This window comes from Pagrus pagrus (assembly GCF_965226575.1).
Source record: "Pagrus pagrus genome assembly, chromosome: 22".
NCBI classification, from domain to species: Eukaryota; Metazoa; Chordata; class Actinopteri; order Spariformes; family Sparidae; genus Pagrus; species Pagrus pagrus.
The window spans coordinates 18,525,645-18,545,218 of record NC_140204.1 but is presented as its reverse complement, the minus strand read 5'-3'; the positions used below and the strand labels follow the sequence as shown (position 1 = coordinate 18,545,218).

The 19,574-nt window shown below is 41.8% G+C and overlaps 3 protein-coding genes across 3 annotated transcripts; all 3 read right to left on the bottom strand.

The window, feature by feature from the left end:
* Positions 1-69: 69 nt before the first annotated feature.
* Positions 70-3,632, bottom strand: LOC311251173 (G-protein coupled receptor 4). The gene is made up of 3 exons (XM_084343510.1): positions 3,553-3,632; positions 2,643-3,469; positions 70-960 (listed from the first exon to the last, which is right to left on the bottom strand). Exons 2-3 carry the CDS (start codon positions 3,221-3,223, stop codon positions 537-539), a joined length of 1,005 nt encoding a protein of 334 aa, XP_084199636.1. The 5' UTR covers positions 3,224-3,469; positions 3,553-3,632; the 3' UTR covers positions 70-536.
* Positions 3,633-7,340: 3,708 nt separating this feature from the next.
* ugt5g1 (UDP glucuronosyltransferase 5 family, polypeptide G1) lies at positions 7,341-10,776 on the bottom strand (the record flags this gene model as incomplete). The annotated part of the gene is made up of 2 exons (XM_084344088.1): positions 10,732-10,776; positions 7,341-8,930 (listed from the first exon to the last, which is right to left on the bottom strand). The coding sequence occupies exon 2, from the start codon at positions 8,925-8,927 to the stop codon at positions 7,341-7,343; it is 1,587 nt and encodes a 528-aa protein (XP_084200214.1). The 5' UTR covers positions 8,928-8,930; positions 10,732-10,776.
* A 6,097-nt stretch (positions 10,777-16,873) lies between these two features.
* LOC311251285 (cornifelin homolog A-like) lies at positions 16,874-19,574 on the bottom strand (the record flags this gene model as incomplete). Its single annotated transcript, XM_084343661.1, has 3 exons — positions 16,874-16,993; positions 18,953-19,107; positions 19,481-19,574. The coding sequence occupies 3 exons, from the start codon at positions 19,572-19,574 to the stop codon at positions 16,874-16,876; spliced, it is 369 nt and encodes a 122-aa protein (XP_084199787.1).

Below are 19,574 nucleotides of genomic sequence, written 5' to 3'. Positions count from 1 at the left end.
TTTTCCTTCCAATTATATTGTATAACCTGAGTCATTCCCGTGTTTTAAAAATGACTTACAGCAAACGAGTGATGAAACATTGATTTTTAATCATTGTAAACGTAACAGCAACAAATAGTTTATGAAATGTCCAGAATGGTTCGTTATCATGAAAAAAAGTAAAATTGTGTTTCATTCGGCTTCATTTGACATTGATATCACAAAATACTGGATAAATATGAAACAACAGGTTGCCATGTTTCCACTCCGTCACATAGTGTTGAGTTTATGTAAGCAACAGTTCAAGAATTTGCACTGTGAGCTCTGTGTCCTGCACACAAATATTACTATTTCTGTCCCACTCTGAATCAGTCTTTAGATCATCATGACAAACTGAATTAGTGGAATTCTTTTACCACAGAAGGTTGAAACACAAACGAATCTTGTGACTTAGAGTTGTAACACAGACTGCACAGAAACCATTCATGTGCATTTCCACTGGGTGGCACAACTGTTCTGACTGAACACCAGGAGTAAAGTCTGTTCTCAAATCCAAGTTATATCTCTAGGAGATTGTTATGTCCAGTTCCACTCCCCCTCTGGTTGACTGGGTGAGCTCTGGTACTGAGGGCGATCTTTTTGCCAGTGTTTTGCCCCCTTCCCAAACAGGGCAGGGACCTTTGCAGCTCCAGCCGGGCATCAGCGCACAGGAAGATGTAGAAGAGTGGGTCCAACAGGGTGTTCAGGCTGGTCAGACCGTAGCAGAGGCGATAGGTGAGGAAGATGGAACGCTCCAATCCACAGGGCTCATCAGTCAGCAGCAAGGACACAAATCTGTATCCGCCCACGAGGTGATAGGGTCCGAACACCACAATAAAGTTGACGGTGATCACGACCAGGATGCCCACGATTTTGCGGCGCTCGTGGTCCGAGAGGGAAGGAGATCGTCGGAGAGTCACCCCGATGTGGGCTGAGGTGTAGCTGGGGGAGGAATCAGATTTGAGGACAGGAAGTCAGCTTGTCAACAAACAGAATAGTGTAATGTCTCCTAAGGACAGAGAAATTTGAAGCATCCTTTATTAAACTGTCACTAGCATACTTGAGGAAAAGTAAAGATATTGCGCTAAAATATTACTTCTGTGAAGGTGAAAGTGACCCATACGAATAGTTCTTGAGTTAAAGTCTTAAAGGTGCAGCATGTAAGAATTGGCCACCTGTTGAATACTCATAACAAATAGGGGGCAGCATTTCACTAGACTGATCGCTAGCTGCTGCTGTTAGCTAGTTAGCTCAGATATCCCTGCAGCTAGCGGTCTGGACTGGGAGCTCCGGAATTATTGGTGTTTATCACTACAGAGGAGTGTTCAGGGCTAGCTGGTTAGCATGCTAACTTTAGTAGTATCTCTGCAACACAACACAATGCACAAATATCATAACGAGATATCTGCTATTATTCACATTCTGTTGCAATCGTAATTGGATAATTTTAGCTAGTGTATTTTTGTTTTCAACTAAAATTCTTACATACTGCACCTTTAAAGTATCTGATCTTAAAAATATTCTGCCAATAAATGTACTTAAGTATCAAAAGTACCAGTTAAAGTTAAATATACATGTATTTTCATTTATGTATATGCTGTATACTAGGCTGACTGATATATTGGTTGGCTGATATTATTGGCTAATATTGGCCTATTACAGATGTATTGGTATCGGCGTGTGTGTTGTCTTATATGTGCTGATATGAAAACTCCTGTTTTTAGAGATTATAATGCTGAAAAAAGGCTTGGAATAATTTTTATTATTAATACATTCACAACTTTACCAACTTTACATATCTTTGCCAACCGTATTTGAGAGATCATATATATGCCGATATATCAACATATCAACAATCAATTTGTACTTATATATCTAATATCCAAAAATTGGATCTAAAAAAAGTTCTGCTGTATATGGAGTTAACAGATTCATTTCCTGGCCTTTGCCTCCAAAATGTAGAGTGGAGGGTGTGACAAAGTAGTAACAAAAAATGGAAATATACTCAAAATTACACTTAAATACAGTACTTGTGTGTATTTGCTTATTCACATTTCATCATTGCCACTCACAAGCAAGTAAAAGTGGTTGCTTATCGCTGGGATTTCCCTAATTTTGTAAATTCACTTCATTTGTATCAGTTCTCTCCATAAGTTTCACTGTATTCTTTCTACTTAGGGTTGCAAAATATTCTGCTCCCCTTCTGCTCTCCCACAAATTTGACCTTTTAAATTACTAAGACATGAGGGAAACATTTGAACAGACTGACTCATTTGAGCACAAAACTCTCAGATCTATTCAACTGGTGGCTCGTTGGCAGAATGTGGCCCTTTGATCATTTTGAGGAAGCTAATTGGCCCATTTATTACTTATGTCTGCTTCCAGACACATAAATACTCTTTTTTCCATTTAAAAGCTTAAACCCAGGCAAATCAAACTGTTTTTTCCTTAACTTTTGTATACATAGCCATTCTTTATCATTTGTGAAAACTAATAAAGTGAAGAAAAAATCCAAAGGGCATTGTTTTAACATCTAAATCTGTAGATTTACAAGTCAGACATGGGGAATGCAAAATGAAATAGGAAAGAGAAACATCCTCTCTGGGATCTTGGGGTTAACTCACCCTAGTATGGTACATGGCAGCAGAAAGCCGAGGGCCACTGTGGTGATCTTGAAGCGGGCGTATCCAGGGCTGACGGGGTACTGCTCCAGACACAGCAGTCTCTCAGAGTCAAACACTGACGGCAGTAGCCCGCTCAGACAGAACAGGAAGGTGAGTGTCCAAACTGCAACACCGCTCACCGCTGCCACCCTGACAGTCCGCACCCTGCGGCTGCTCAGCGGGTACACGATGGCCAGGCAGCGGTCCAGCGCTATCAGGCAGAGGAACATGACGCTGGCGTAGACGTTTACGTAAAACACGTAGCCCACCAGCTCGCAGGTTAGCTGGCCGTAGGGCCAGCGGTGCTTCCCTTGGAGATAAAGAATCCACAGTGGCAGGGTGAGCAGCTGGAGGAGGTCCGACAGCAGCAGGTTGAGGATGTAGACCAGCTGACAGCCTCCTCCACCTGAGCGGCCCAGGTGGTACAGTCCCCAGAGAGACAGTAGGTTGCTGGGGAGACCTAAAGAGAAGATCAGGCCATAGATGCAGGTCAGGCCAAATGTGTCCGTGTCCAACGGGAGGTTGCAGCTTTCATTGGACATGTCTCTGTTGGTCAAGCACCTGACATGGGAGACTAGAGGAGACCCTGCTCAGGATGATGAGTTGGTACAGAAATACCCATTCATAAAGTCAAAGAAAGAAAGAAGTTTGTTTTTTATCCACTTGTTATTCGTCCATTATGAAATATTCATAAATGCATTCTGCTGTGGAAAAGGTCAGGCTCAGATTTAGTGCTGTCAGTCAACTGGTCTTCAAAGCATCCAGGATCCATCAGGGGAAATGAACACCTGCAAAGAAGACAGATGAGACATTCTCAGATGATTCAGTATCAGCAGGTGAACAATGGTTCTAACCAAGACTTCTCACTCACCTCCCAAGGCGCTGAGACCCACTTTGTTCCACAAAAGCACGCTGCCCGCTCTGCAGCCGTCTGACCTGTACACAAGAAATGTTGGGAACACGGTGTCTCGACCAAGCCTTGTCTATTCTGTGATCGTTTCCTCCACAGGAAACCCACTTCTTCAGCTTTAAAGGCAACATCCTGAGGCAGGAGAACGCCTTTCTGCCCCAGAACAAAAACATACACTCTCTCTTTCTCCCTGTCTCTCTCACTCCAGCAGTAGACAGGATGATTGAGGTGGACAGGGGCGGAACTGATGTAGGGTGTCCACTAATGCCCTTTAGATTATCCGTGGCTGGCTATGTGCCATGAAACACATTAACCCTTCAGCTGTGCCGTCCTTAAACAAGCTTTTCAACACATCTGAGCTCAGATAACTGTTGGGGATAAGAATGTTATGTTATTGATAAGGTTACAGTAGGGTTAGTCGTTCAGAAAATGAATGTAAGTCAATGCAACGTCCTCTTACAGTAAGTGTCAAAAACAAGACCGTGTGCATTTCTATGTGATTCATAGTCACAGTACAAACGATTGAAAGGAAAAACACATTTATTTCAGGAAATGTAAATATATACCTTAATCAACACGTCAGTGTTTCCATTAACAGGGATTGCAGGCAGTGAATGTGTGTTGTTTACCCCGTGTGAACTTTACTCAGGCACCACTGGGAGGAGAGAAAAAGAGCTTACACAATTGAAATTGTTTTGGGGAAGAATGGGTATGTTGAGACAATGGTTGTTCGGCAGTATTTTTACCACAGGGTTTCAAAGGGACGAGGGTCGGATCACTCAATCACTGCTTCCTGCAAAATGTCACCAATCTGTGATTTATTGAATAATTCAAGATTGTAACTAATAAACTGACCAGTCCCCCGAGACATTAATAACAACCTATGCTTTCCAGAGATCCACATTAAGATCTCCATGCCCCTATATAGACCAAATTGGACCTGAAGAGACAGATAAAAGCTGTGTATTGTTGGGGCAGCAAATCAGCTCCAAGGGGAAATGTCCCTTCAGTTGAGAGGCAGCATGATAAGTCGTTCCTGCATCAGGCTGGCTGCACACAGCAGGATGTTTTCTGCTAGAATGTCATCTTGTCATGGAAAACGGACGCACATAGAAAGATGAGGACGAAGCCACTGCCACATGAGCTTCGCCAGCATCGACTACCAGCAGTCTGGGAAACTGGACTGTTAGAATCTCAGTGGGGAACACTGAAACAAACAAGGTAAAGGCTGTGATTCTTGAGCCCGGGCGCCACTGTGGATTTCTGCAAATTGAAAACCATACAGGAAGTTCCAGTGTGAGAACTGGCAACCTCACCTCGACATCCTTCTGCCACTCAGCAACAGACGTCAGCTTCTTGATAACGGAGGAAAAGCCTGAGTGATTCACCTGTCTGAGTGTTAGTAAGGGGACAGTGTAAGTGTACACATATTAGCCAGTAACAAGCTGCTTATTAGCATGCATATTAGTAGCATGTTGGCTCTTTATTAGCCATTATAAAGCACTTATTCTGCATGACCATATTCTACAACTATGATATATAAATAGTGTATTATTTTGAGCAAGAACGCATTTTGAATGTGAAAGACATGCTGAGTTAGAAAGACTTAAAGGAGCAGTTCACCCAAAAATAAAAATTCAGTCACCTACTCACCCTCGTGTAGATGAAAAGTTTAGGGACGTTTTGTTGCCCACAAAACATTTTGGGAGCTTCACAGCAAAACATGTTTGCAGCATGCTACTAGACAACTTAAATAGAAATAGACTTGTTTTGAAATACATTTTTTTAAAAACAAGAACCCAAGACACCCAAATTGCCCCCATACAACCCAAATCTCTGGAAGCCCAGAGATTAGATATTATTTACTTCAGACCGGTTGCATGCTAACACTTTTAGCTTAGGTACAGTGATGATTTGGGTTTAAAAAAGGTTGTAAATAACGTCTTTTCAAATCAATTTGGGATTCCGGGGCTTCTGAAAACTTGGACCAGATGAGCTGTATGGAGACATTTTATGTTTTGTTTCTTTTACATTTTAAAACAAGTCCCCATCTACTATCTCAAGTTGTTTAGGGGAATGCTACAACGCTGTTTTGCTGTGAAGCTCCAGAAATCTATTGTAGACTTGACCTGTGACTTTCCATCAGCATGGGACTCAGTCGATATGACTACATTTTTATGTTTTGGGTGAACTGTCCCTTTAATTAAGAGTTATTTGGTTTTGTGTTTTGTTACATAAAAAGACAGACAATGTTTATGGAGTGTTACTTACACTTTAGTGGGAGTACCACAAGCAGTAAACAGTAGGAGGTTATTGAGGGAACATTCACAGTTAATGGCCAAGTAGCTATAGAACATGGTCATGCAGACTAAGGCAGTGACTGATGAAGAGCCAGTATGCTAGTAAAATGCATGCTAACAGGCAGCCAGTTAATGGTCAATATGTGTACACTAATTTAAAGTGTTACTGTTCTGCTGCTTGTTCAGTCCTTTGCAACATGTTTGAGAAAAAGGCATGAAGTTGTGAAGCAAATATTGAAGCACACACTTCTTCTGTTGCAACCCAACAAGCATCATCAACATAACACTCCATCTGAGGCTCTCCGTGGGTGGTTCTGTCAAAAGAATAAGTGTGAACTGCAGTATGTGCTGTGGGCACACTGCATATGTTGTTATGCATTTCATTTGCTGTGTCACTTCATCAGCACTTTGCTTGTATCGTTCCTCTGAATCATCACCATACACTGCCCAATAACTCAACAGAAATGCTAGCAGAAATGCTTTATTCAAAGTCGTGCAGGTGAGGTACAATTCCAAACAGGCTTGTAAGAACAGTTCACAGTTATATAGTGAGACATATTCAGCTCTGCTACAGTGTCGTGAGTAGTTTTCCTCAGTGCTCTCTGCGCTCTTTTCTAAATTTAGCAGCCACAGAGACACATGATCTCACATGGTTTGCAGCTCTGATCTCATTTTTAAGTACAGTACAGGTACAGTATGGCATCAATTTAGGACATTTACCATCACACATTATACTTATACACATTGACAAAATTATTACACATATTTTTTTGTCATTACAAATCTTAAAATTCTCTATGTTATCTTGGTTTGTAAGCACATACTGTATGTAAGATCAAAGTGAAGTGTTAGTGATAACCTGCAGGTACTCAGAAACGACTCGCAGTTTCACATCACACAGGAAGTCGATGAATAAAATGATAATGATCTGTCTCTAATGTATTTTTGTATCAGAAATGTGAAACTTTTGATGAACAACTTGGGAAAATATGATGACACAGTTGTGTTGCTTCTGTAAGGTAAACTACTGTTTGGGCAACATATTGTACCACCTACAACCAGGTCAGAGCACTCAGATAACACATTTTTACAGTGAGTTAACAAGACAATTAAGCCCGTCTTAGTTTTGCAAAAGAGAGAGACTTGAATTCTGAAGGTGTGTTTTAGTGTATTTCTGTCTAGTAAGGAAAATAGGCTTAAAAAATCTCCTTTCTTGACATTGACATTGACAACAACTTGGCTATCGGACTATCCGCTCTTGAGGTACAAAATGGTATTAGGAGACAGGACCTGGTTAGCATGCTAACCTCAGTCTGCAAAACAATAAATAGACGTCTGTTGTTTCTTCTTCAGATCACGGTTAAAGTTCACTTATGTCTGGATTCTTGAGTGGTTGGTCCCCTAGAAAAACACTGAGCAGTCACTAAGCACAACTTATTTTTAAATCTGTTACTCTCCTTTTATCTTCCTCCTGGACCTTCGGCAGCAGAGAATCCTACAAACTAAGACCAAACCCCAGACGAAGAATCCAATGAGGGCCATAATGAAAACAGCCACATCCAGGCTGAAGTAGGAATACCAAGGCAGACTAAAACCTGCTGACTGCAGATGGGCTGCTCCTTTGTTCCTGATGACGTACTCAGTCCAAAAGATGGCGGTGTCCATAGGAGGCATCGGCTGGTCGTGTTGCAGCTGTGAGAGACGCTGCATGTTGTTACGATATGAGGGAGTCTCCAGGATGTCCTTTAGAGCCTCCAGGAAGTCCTCTTTGGTGAGTGATTTGGCCTCTACCACCCGAGCTGCCCCACGCACTTTCAGCCGGTGTAGGTTGTCAAACTGATCAAAGAGGAGAGGCAGCCCCACAACTGGAACGCCGTGGTAAATGGCCTCGTACATGCCGTTGGTACCTCCGTGGGCTACGAATGCACGAGTCTTGAGGTGTCCCAGGAGGTCATTCTGAGGCAGCCATTTCACCAGCAGGGTGTTGTTGCCCAGGGATGAAGGCTTTTCGCCCACAAACCTCCACACTACCTTCTGAGGCAGCTCAGCAAAAGCGGCAGCGATAGCCTCTGTGACCTCATGAGACAGGGCTGACACCAGCGTCCCCAAGGACATGACCACTACCCCATGCTCACCAGAGCTCTGCATGAAGGCTTCCAGCTCAGCAGGGAGGGGACGGGCCTGTTTGCACTGGAAACCCCCAATGTAGACCAGGTTGGGCATGGTGGGCCGAGGGAACTCAAAGACAAAATTCGTCCTCACCAGCCAGATATCAGCTGCAAGCTGCAAAGACAGCAAGTCAGTTCCAGGGGGGAAGTGCCGCTGGAGCAGATCTGAGTAGGCGGGGTTGATGATTAAGTGCTGTTCAACAACACTGAGGAGATAATGTAACATATTATTGATCCTTTGCAGAAAATCCATCTGATCATGAAGTTCACTCCCTGGCACGGGAACGTAGGAGACAGGAGACGGAGCTATGGTGAAATGGCCCTCCCCATTATTAATCCAGCGCACATTGAAGACCATTGGCAGCTTGAGGTAACTACCCAGAAGAACCCCTAAGGTGAGAGCAGGGTCTGTTAACATTAAGTCAAACTTTTCATCTTGCAGCTTCTTTATAAAAACAGGGTCATCTATCATTGTAGCAGCTGCTCTGGCGAGGATCTCATGGCCTTTTGTCAACATGGATGTGATCAAGTGGCGTTGGCAGAAGGTTCGTACAAAAGTCGGCAACCTTCTGCATTCCATGACATCTAGGAGCATTTTATTGTAGTAGTTCATGTCTGCCTCATCCTCCAGCATGGGCACATTAATAGAGGTAAAAATCGTAGAGTTACTAGGGATGTACCAACTCTTGGCAGAGCGCAGCACAGTGAGGTTGTGGCCTCTGGCGTGCAGCTCCCTTAGGAGCACCTCCATGTTGATCCAGTGGCTGCCATCGACAGGGACTACCAGGATCCTGCTGCCACTACAACAGCTGGGGCTGAGTAACAGGAAGCAGAGCCCCGTCAGGAACACAGGGATCATGCTGGACATTTCCTGTGAGACACAACAGATAACAATTATTAGACTCCCACTCTTCCCGGTTAACTTCCAGCATAGATCATATTCGAATGGTGTCCATTTTCCTCTGATGCCATGCTCAGGGTGGGAAACTCAAATGCTGGGATAACGTTATGCTGCTGTTTTCCAGGTTGTAAGTCTTTTAAAAGAAAGGATTCTTACATTTTCATTTCATTCTTATCATTTCACCACTTCTGGACTGATCAGCAACTGAAAAGTGAAAAGTGAAAGTGAAAATCTGGGGGACATTTGGCTATATTTCAAGGTAAAACAATGTATTTCATAAGCTAATAGATTAAAATAAATGTGTCCAAGATGTGACTGAAGTCATTTACACCTTTCCTACTGTTTCATGTGACACAATCAAACAGCTAGGAAGTGGTTGAATGCTAACTTTTGCTGTTAACAGAAGCTAATGGGTTATTTAATGATATATTAGAGCTTGGAAATCTGTGATGTCATCTTCGGCTTTTTTTTAATGATTTTGCTGTAACAACTCTTGACAGTTACCTGTTACATTTCACGTCCAAGTGTCCACACCACACAACCATGTAAAGAGGCGAGATACTCTCCACCAGATTTTTACCATATTAGCAATATTCTGGCTCTCGCTGACACTCCATCATTAAGCTTCCTGACTGGGTATAACCTCTGCATCGTTTTTAAAAAGAAACATGATCCCTTTTTTGTATGTCCCTCGCATTCGGCATTACAGACACACACACAAACAAAGTGCCGCTTGGCACACTGTCATGTGAATCGTGACAGAAAACAGAGGGCCTCTTATTTGCACAATACTACAAAGCACTCCCCATCAGTACTCCCCATCTTACGAGTGCTGGCTTGCCCACTGTGTTGAGCAAGAGGTGGCAGAGGTGATGTTTGCTTCCAGTGGGTCTTCACTGTGAGTTTTGCTCCTTCTCCCCATGCCACTGACCATGTGGTCTGCTACTCTTACTTACTTAAAATCTGTTTTAAATACTGCATGTTCATTTACAAAGCAGGTAAATCCTAATTTCTTTCTCTCTTTTTTTGCTATTTTTTAACATACAAATACAACGATGTTCAGATATCCCTCATTTCTAAAGTTCTGTTATATATCTGTAAATTAGAGGTTTGTAGGAATTTAGAAAAATGAAAAAAAGAAAATCACTCCATGCTGGCCCTGAACCAGCAACCCTCTGGTGCTCGAGCCAAGTCCATAGATATGATTTACTTTGACATACTTAAGTTTTAATTTCCTCCTTTGATGGCTATCTTATCAGCTGCTGGTTGTCACTGTCAAGTGATAAGAAAGCTGTACAAGTGTTACAAAACATTAAGCCTTATTTGCAGCCGAATCCGACGTCAATCATTCTCTGCAGTGCGACATTTGACACGTTTTCACATATTTTCGATTATTATTATAGCTATTAAAATAGCATTTAAATAAACATGTATGGCCCAGTTTTATTGGCATTCAAGTTAAAGCAACATAATGTAGAAATTGGCATTTTGTGCGATTCGGCAGTTTCTGAGCGCAGCACCGTTGTCGTCAAAACAAATCCCAGGTGTGTAACAATTTGTCAGATGTAGTGTAGGGGCTGACTACAAACAAAACTCATCACATCATAACAATGTTATGTCTGAAAACGTGTATCCTGAAGTAAACAAAACAACACCCTGCAAACAAAAATGATTTCGAAGCTGTTATTTTAAGGTTTTAAAAAATAATTACATAATGTTGCTTTAAAGCTAGTTAATAACTGCTTTGTTGTTGTTAAATCAAATCCCTCACCTTGTTGTTGTTGTATTCAAATCCAGGAGTTTAGCTTGAGCTCCAGGTCCACAGTCAGCCAGTCTACAATGAGACATGTGTTCAGCCCGCTGGACCTTTACACACACAGCCCTTCAACATTCAACTAGGCCAAAGTCCAGAGGGTTGACTAGGTGCAAAAGGTTACTCAGTGTGCATTGTAGTTAAGTAAAAGCAAAGGTCAATTATCATATATTACATAGGATTATATGTAATAGCAAAGGCCAATGTTAAATTAATGGCGGAAGTGATTATCAGTGTCATTTCAATTTACTGTTATCTTTCCAGTCACATGTCCACTCAGTCAGTGTGAGATAAGTAAGAAGTGAATGGATGTTTTTTTGCTCAATCAATACATTGTTCTTTTGAGTGTTTCACTGCAAAGTTACTCATCAGTTCATCCCCGTGCTCAGCTCCTGAGTGCTGCTCATTTCATATAATCGGTCGTGGTTTTCACTTCTCACAGATTCCTATTTGACTGCTCACAGGCAAGTCTTTACGATCCTCTGTCGAGGAAACCTGAGGGGGAGCAGGGCGAAAATCCAAACGGAGCGTGTGAGACGGGAGTGGCAGGGAACGAGGGAAAGAGGAAGCAGCAAGGTCACGGAGCGGAGGAAAAATAAAGTGAGCGTCGGTGATTACAATAACTGCGTGAATCACCGTCATATCAGCTAACTGCAGCCTTCCCCTCCTCTCCTCTGCCTCTGTGGAGTTAAATAAACCTGGGCCAGGGAGCACAGTCAGCCCAAAGCAACAGCAGAGATGAAGACATGCAGCTTGGGGCTCAAAGCTCCATAGTTCACGAGAAACATAAATATGCCAGAATGACATACAGGACAAGGAATGTCCATTAAGTTACAAATGACTTTTTCCAAAAGTAAAGAATAAGACACATGAACAGGCATTCCACTCCTACATACAGCGGAGTGTAGCAGAAACCTTTGAGAGCTTCCTTTAAGGATGTGCTCAGAGCAGGAACAGCCAATCAGAGACATGGACTCCATCTGGACGGAAAATTCAGGCATTTTCTAAGTGATACCCTGCAAAAGCCTTTTAAATGCATTAAAAGTTTTCATGTGTGTGAAATCTTTATCTCTAGTAGCTTTTATTACGGAATTAACAACCATATTAAGGACAGAATTACGGGAAATTGGATGACATTTACAGAAAAAAGTCAGACCGGAGCAGGAGTGACATACACTCCGTCACCCTGCAGGTTAAGGAAAGCGACATTTGCTCCTGCAAACACTGGTTAATGTTATGCAGAGAAAATGAAGACTGGTGACAATTATACATGTGTGTTTTTTTATTTTTATTTATTGGAGAAATAAAGACATTTCTAACATATCCTTTGTTTGACTACTTAATGGAGGTCAGCTAGCAACATAAGACTCAGATTCCCACGTAACTGCCGCTAACTCTAGCTGCCATTACGGCTTGTGAGCCCGAAAGCTTGTAAATTAGCAGCCATTAACTGACTGCGCAGGAATAGCGTGCTGCAGGAATGACGTACTTTTGCAGGCAATTTTTCAATTGTATTTTGGATTATCGCAGAAGATAAGCTATAAACGTTCTGCGTAAATGAAAACACCAGAAGTAAAAAGCTAATGCTAGGCTATAAACAGACTAAATTGCAGTCACATGACTTCAACGTCACCACCACTAAGCCTCCTGCTACCCTATCCACAACACACTTTACTATAAATTGGTAAATCTACAATTTGTAAAGTTAGAGTTAGAATAGTTTCCTATGGACTAGTGAGTACAGGAGTCTCGAGTTTTGGCGTAATTCATTTTAATATACCCGGCAAGTTCTGTGGTCTCATTTAGCTGCTTGTTAGACATGTAAATGCTTTTTAATTCACATGTGGGGTATTAACTGACGTAAAGCTTGCATTAACCACCTTTTTTCAGGCAGTTAACCAAAAACCCATTTAAAAAAAAAAATTTACTTTGAGAGGAGGAGAGCAGAAGTGCTAAAATGCTAATTTATTTCCAGGTTTTAGACTTCACAGCCTCAGTGACCAGTGAAGGCCAGTACGCCAACAGGGAAAAAGGAGATGATTTGAAGTTGCTCCGACCAACTGACTGAAGGGATGACCAAGACGACTGGGGCTAGCCAGTTATTGTGCTAACATCAGTAGATATCTGCGCAACACAATAAATAGATGACATCAAAACTGTTACTTCTTCAAATGCTGGTGATAATTGTTGAATGTCTTAAACTAAAATTCTCACATAAAGCACCTTTAAGACCTTTAATTTTTGAGTCAAAAGAAATATGACAACCTTTATTTTCTAGTTTGCAAGCACGAGTTAAAGTGAAGGATTTTTACTGTATTTTGGTCCAAAATTTCACACTTAGCAGTTTGTCCAGCCCAGATCAGCTGTGTAGAGAACAAAATAAAAAATAGGCATATGACCAAACAGTTCAAGTTGCCAATTTTAAGAGCTGATGAAAGCTGAAAAAAGAGGGATCTATATTTATCATGACTAGGAACGGTACTGACATTTTGAATAAGAACTAAGAATAGTCCTACCTCAGAACAGGACATAGGAGCTATTTGTGAAGCTGCCTACACACCCTCTCAACAGGCAGGAGAATAATTCATTTTAGGAAGAAAGTAACAAAATCAAATTAATCACGACATCTCTAACACCCTTGATTCAACATATTCCGAAGGCGGATGCAGGTTCAATAAAATATATTACAAGTGTACTTACAACCAGCTACTTATATGTGTGTTTTATCAGTTGACACTGTTATCAAGTGACTTTGAGTCCGTCCCTTATCTGTTCAGCTGTTTGTGTCCTTGACTTCCACGAAAATGACTCCATAAAAGACTAAAGATGAAGTTTTGAGTTACAACAGATGTTGTAAAAAATTCCTGGACCCCTGAAAGTTTAACATAAATCAATATATTTCAGTCAGGTTGATCCAGTCTATATCTATCCACCTGCCGGAATGTGTTTGCATGTTTGTCATATCTTTTGGCAGCTGCTGCCAACTTCCAACAGGTTAGGACAGCCCTGCAAGATGCCCTTTATCCTGGAGATGACATTCCTGGATTTGGAAAGTTGATAAAGGAAAACTCTAAAAGTAGACCCAGATATGCATCGATGTGAGTATCCTGGGCTAGTTAGGGCTGATTTTCAAGATAGACTGCCTGATAAACTCAGAGACCAAAGGAAAATCAACAGATGTCACGCTGAGGAGCAGCTAAAATGATTTTCTAAGAGGTGACTGCCCCCGCACTGGGTGGTCATCATTGTTGGACGACCGTGTACACTGGTTGGGTGGTGATGACTGTGGGCACCTGGCTGCGCCTTTTGAACTCTGGCCAACGATCATCAGTAGAAGTTACAGATCGTATAAACAGTCAGATGTCATATCTCCCCGAGCAAACACACACACACTCAAACATTTTATTTAAAAACAGACAGAAGTGAGGCATCACTCCTGCCTCTGCTTTTTATCTTAATCTCATCTGGATTCCATAGCAGAGACACAGAAACCCTCACAGACACTGAAGCAAGTGGAGTGCTATCCGATCTATGGGTCACAACATATCCAGCAGGGGGAGACAGAAACACTCTGGCAGGTGGTGTTGCAGGCCAAGCAAAGGGGAGCACCAGCCAGAAAAACACATGGAACAAGATCGAGATCTGCAATGAAAACGGATCTTTTGTTGAAAGGCGGTGGTACAGTAGATCCATAATCATGGGAAAGTTAGAAATATTCCTGGCAGTTTAATAAAAGATTTCAGATTAGAATGTTCTATGACGGACCATGATCAACCATGACCTTACAGACCTGATTGCTTGTGTTGTGTTTACTGACATGTAAACACAACTCTAAACTAATGTTGATGGGAGATTCAGGATTCATTGGATTTTCATTACACAACGTGTAACGCGTATCGAGGGGCTCTGTCTTCTGGTGGTACAGCGACGGTTACTTCAGTATCTTTTGCCAGATGGCAGCAGGGTGAACAGACTGTGGCTCGGTTGGGTGTCCTCCTTTAGTATCCTTTGGGGTCTGTGCAGTTGCCTCTCTTCACCAGTATCACTGATGCTCTGTAGATGGTGGAGGTGTATCACCTGCCGTGCTGCAGAGTCAGACCAACATTTAAACGATCGAGGCAGCCACAGATGCTGGTGCTCCACTGGTCAGACTGGACGGCTATCAGAGTCGAAGACTGGGGCTCAAGGAAACATTCGTTGCCATGGTGATTCCTCAAATAAGGAAGGCCCGAGAACAAAAACATGTATGTGTTTTTTCTCATGGGAGTCTTTCTACGTTCAGTGCACCTTTTCAAAGTTGAACTGGAGCCCAGATATCTGAACAGCGCTCCCGGGACGCCTGCTGCTTCAGAACCTTTCCTTCCTTCAATTGTTCTCAGTCATGATATGGCTCATTTAAATCCCCACGGCGGTGTTCACGCCATTTACCCAGACCTCGAGCTTGTTTCTATCACCCGGTGACAGCTGTTTACATTTCATCAAAAACAGCTGTTCGACTTCCTTGCATGCATACTGTGAAAGCATTCTTGCTCCTCATCCACAGGCTGCGTAGAGTGTTTGCTTTTTGAAATTTAAGCTTTAATTTGATGAACAGTCACCTGATGTTGGAGCTTCACCATGGACTCTGGATTGATCACATGGAGCAAAAGCCAAAATTGAACTACAAATAGGCTTTCGGGTATAAGAGTTTTATTGCACGGTTCAAGTGGATTCTCAAAGTCACTGTTTAAATGCAAAATTCCTGAATATGACTAATGCGATATAGATAAAAGGATCAAGGCATACAACATGAAGGTGAACGATCACTGATAAAAAATCTTAAACGTTTAGCACAAATGAATCTACAGAGCAACACCCATAAACAATTACTGTATATTTTATATGTAATGCAATATAACCAGACAAGGCAATAGATCAATGCACACCTTCATAATGAACAGTTTGTTGAAAAATAAGTCTTGAGACAAAAGCTACAACAAGACAAAGAGTTGGCAGCCATCTAAGTTGTTCTGTCAGGCTGTATAGACCTTTTTCACTGCAGCCATATTGACATCAAATCGAAGGTAAACACAGGTTTGCTTCATGACAAATAACGTAGGTTCTGTTCCATTAAGTCTAGCGGAGACTTTCTAGTGAGCCAACATGCACGATAGCAGCACCTCGACTCTGTCTGACCTGAATGGAACAGAGTCTTAATTAGTATCATTGGTAACCTGTGTTTACCCTGCTGTTTTATGTCAAAATAGATGCTGTGAAAAGGGTCTATTTAGGCACAGTGCTGTTATGAGTGAGCTAAATGCTAGAATGCTATGCTAACATTGGCTCGGGTCTCAGTTGTTTGGTGGGTATTTGGCCATAAACCTTGATGATAGCGCTAACATTGGATAAACAAACATCGGAGGCCTCAAAATCATTAAGACATTTCCATGTCTTCAGTATTCGTCCTCTGGGGATCATGAATTTCTCTAACAAATTTCCATCCAATAGTTGTTGAGATATCCCAGACTGGACCTAAATGGTGGAACAGTTCAAAATTGCCATCCCAAGACCTACACTGCTAGCTAAAAATCATTTCCCCTACAATGTAAACATTAATGATAAATTCCATGAAGAGCTTAATTTCAGTACAGCATCCTTCTTTCTCTTTTCATGGTGTGTAACAATGAGCCCATATAGAAACAGTTACATAATTGGGGCCGAGCATAAATTATCCAAAGACAGACACTGTTGAAGTGTTGGGGAAAAGAAAGAAAGACAGTAACAACACAGTTGAACCAGAATAACCATCAGTACAAGGCTATTGTCATTGGCTAGCTCTCATTCACATCTGTTGGTGGAAATCACAGAGGCCAAGTGTCTGCTTATCTCTTCCTTCTGTCATTAAGTGATGCAACATTTATGACTGTGCTGATGGTTCATCAGCTGCTCGGCCGCATTCCTTCGAGGCAGACGTGCTTGAAGCAGATCGCAGATCAGTCGAAGTAGCCCTGTCCTTTTCCAGATAGCATGAAGTCACCGATGCTGGTGATGACGAGAAGTACAAAAGCTGACGTTTATGTAATTAATGGTGACGTGGTTATTAATGTAATCTCTGTTCTCATCAAGCCGTCATGTTGATGAAGGTAACAGGATACGTCCTTGCTTTGATTTCTCTTGCCATTTGGCACCAGGTGCAGGGCCCGCAGCAGCAGGCGAACACGCAGTCTTTGCAGACTGTCCCCTGTGAAGACAGACGCAGTTAGGGCTGGTTAGAGGGGTAAGATATGGAGTGCAAAATATGCAGTCATGCAATATAAAAAATGGCACCACACTGTACGCATTAATACGTGTGTACAGAGGAATAAAGGTTTATTTGCGTGACCGTAGAGCTACCAGTAAGATAACACAGCTGGGTTTTTGGCAGCAGCCATTCATCATTGTCACAGTCGACACAAACAAATCAACAGGAAGAAAAAGGAACACGGTGTTCTGAGCCCTGTTTAATGAATTGCTGGATGTTGTCTAGGAACATGAACAGACACTGAGATGAAAGATAAACAGGTTGATCAGTGATCTGATAAATAGTGAAGGATGCACTGACTTTTATGCTGGTAAGTATTGACGCAGTTGAGGTGCATTTTACTGACAGCAAAAAGCTTCAGAGATCAGTGGTGTGATGTTACTAAGTACATTTACTCAAGGACTGTTTTTAACTACAAGTATTTCCATTTAATCAACTTAATACTTCCACTCCACTGCATGTCAGAGGCAGATATTGTACTTTTTTACTCCTCTGCATTTATCTGACAGCTTTAGTTACTAGTTACCTTTAAGATTACAATTTTGGATACAGTTAATAGCAAATGAAATTAATGTACCTCCAAAACTGTTGATTTTGAATGTGAAATATTGCGATAAACTGAAGGATTAAAGGGTAACTCCACCAATTTTACACATTAAAGTGTGTTTACAGGTTTTAGGGAGCACTACTGCAAAAGTAGGATTAAGCATGTAATCTGATAAATTGCCTCCAGTGAAAAGTTGCATTGTGGGTAATGTCGGCTCCAGGTTTTGAAAAGGAAGAAGAATGCGTGGAATAAAAAAGCTGATATCTCTGGCTCTGTGGTTCTGCTGTATCGATTCTGATCATTTGTTTTTGACCTGTCCATGAGTCCCACAGTGTTGTAGGAGCACAATGCTAAACCAGTGGACTGATTTCAAACTGGACATCTACATTACCCACAATGCAATTTAGCCTCTGAGTGGCATCACTAGAGGGAATTTATCAGATTACAGCAGCTTTCTAAAGCCACAAAGGGCTTTATACTAAAATTGGTGGAGTTACCCTTTGTGGGCTGAGAAAATTCTACTTCTGAAGCTAAATAAAGTGTTTTTCTTGGATTAGCAACAAAATGAATCATCATAGAGCTAAAAACAGGCTGTTTTTGTCAGAGCTTATGAAAAGCTGACCTTTAACTGATGCGTGTTTCTCACAGGACAGGGAACTACAAACATCTGATGACCTCACAGGATATGAAGCATTGCTGTAGATTAAACTATACAACAGTAAATAAAGGAGTTACAATTTGCTCAACCTTAAACAACAGTTAAATGCCACAGTACAACAAAGTACTTTTATCTTTGAAACACTGATAATACTTACATACTAATATGCACATGAATTTTACTTGTTGTGGATTGTATTAGTGCTTTTGCTTAAAGTGTCATCAAGGAACTTTAATATTGATTTTGATTCTGGCGGCCCCTGTGGACAGAAGCGGTACGAGCACCACCACCTTCTGTAATAAAGCTCTCGATCTGGCTACCGCAAGTATTTGTTTTGAAAGCAAGTGAAAGAAAGAGGAAACACATTTGTTTTTAAGCACAGCTGTTTGCAGAGTGCATGAGATAATATCTGTCTCCAGTTCAATTCATCCTGAGCACTCCATTTTAAATGCATTTCCCAACTGGGATAAATCAGAATCCGACCCTGTGACGGGCGTTAAGAATGACTCTGTAGAAGCACTGATGGCGTCATTTGCTGAGGCAGAAGTGTGAAACTGAGACTTCTAACCTTTTATAAAGTTTTTTGTAGCATGTTTAAGTAAAGGATCTGAATATTTCTTTCACCTCTGTCGGTAATGACACTTGGCCTTACAGTTTTGTTTTTAACAAGGAGCATATAGCATGCCGTCTGTACCTCAATGCCATATTGTTGCCGTATTGACACCCTGAGGGATGTGGTCATTGGAGGGATGAGTCCAAAACCGTCCAGCAGAGGTAAACATACACACTCGCCGGCCTCATATGACGTCTTACAGGCGAAACAAGGAGGACACCAAAAGGCCAAGCAACCTGCAAAAAAGTTACAATTCTACATTAGGAATGTGCTCATATAAAAAGTTTCACAGCTGGAGAACATCGGCCACAGAGGTGAACACACATAGTTTGTGTTTTGTTATCTCATAGTGTAATGACGAAGCCTGTGGTTTACATTATCACATGAAGCATCACAAATGATAATACCCAGCATTGCCCAAATACTTCACTACAGCCACTGATCTCCAATCTGCTGTCTGTTGGCATTCCTACGCCCAGATCAGTCTGAATGATGAGCATGTTTTCAACTTCACGCACAAGAGACGGATTTAAGATGTTCTTGTCTCGTGCTCCTTATCGCTCACCGTCAAGTACGTACAGCTGGACAGAAACTGAGAAGTGTACTCACACTGGGGCAGGTCTTGGAAGCAATCACAGATGCCAGAGGTCCATTCCCTGGATGTATTGGTCTGGATGAAGGGCTTTGGCTGGTTAGTGACCAT

Bases quoted from the DNA above. Each gene is read 5' to 3' on its own strand.
- LOC311251173 (XM_084343510.1), bottom strand. From the start codon at position 3,223: ATGTCCAATGAAAGCTGCAACCTCCCGTTGGACACGGACACATTTGGC. The intron at 961-2,642 runs GTGAGTTAACCC...TTCCTCCCCCAG, and splicing joins CTGCCATGTACCATACTAGG to CTACACCTCAGCCCACATCG.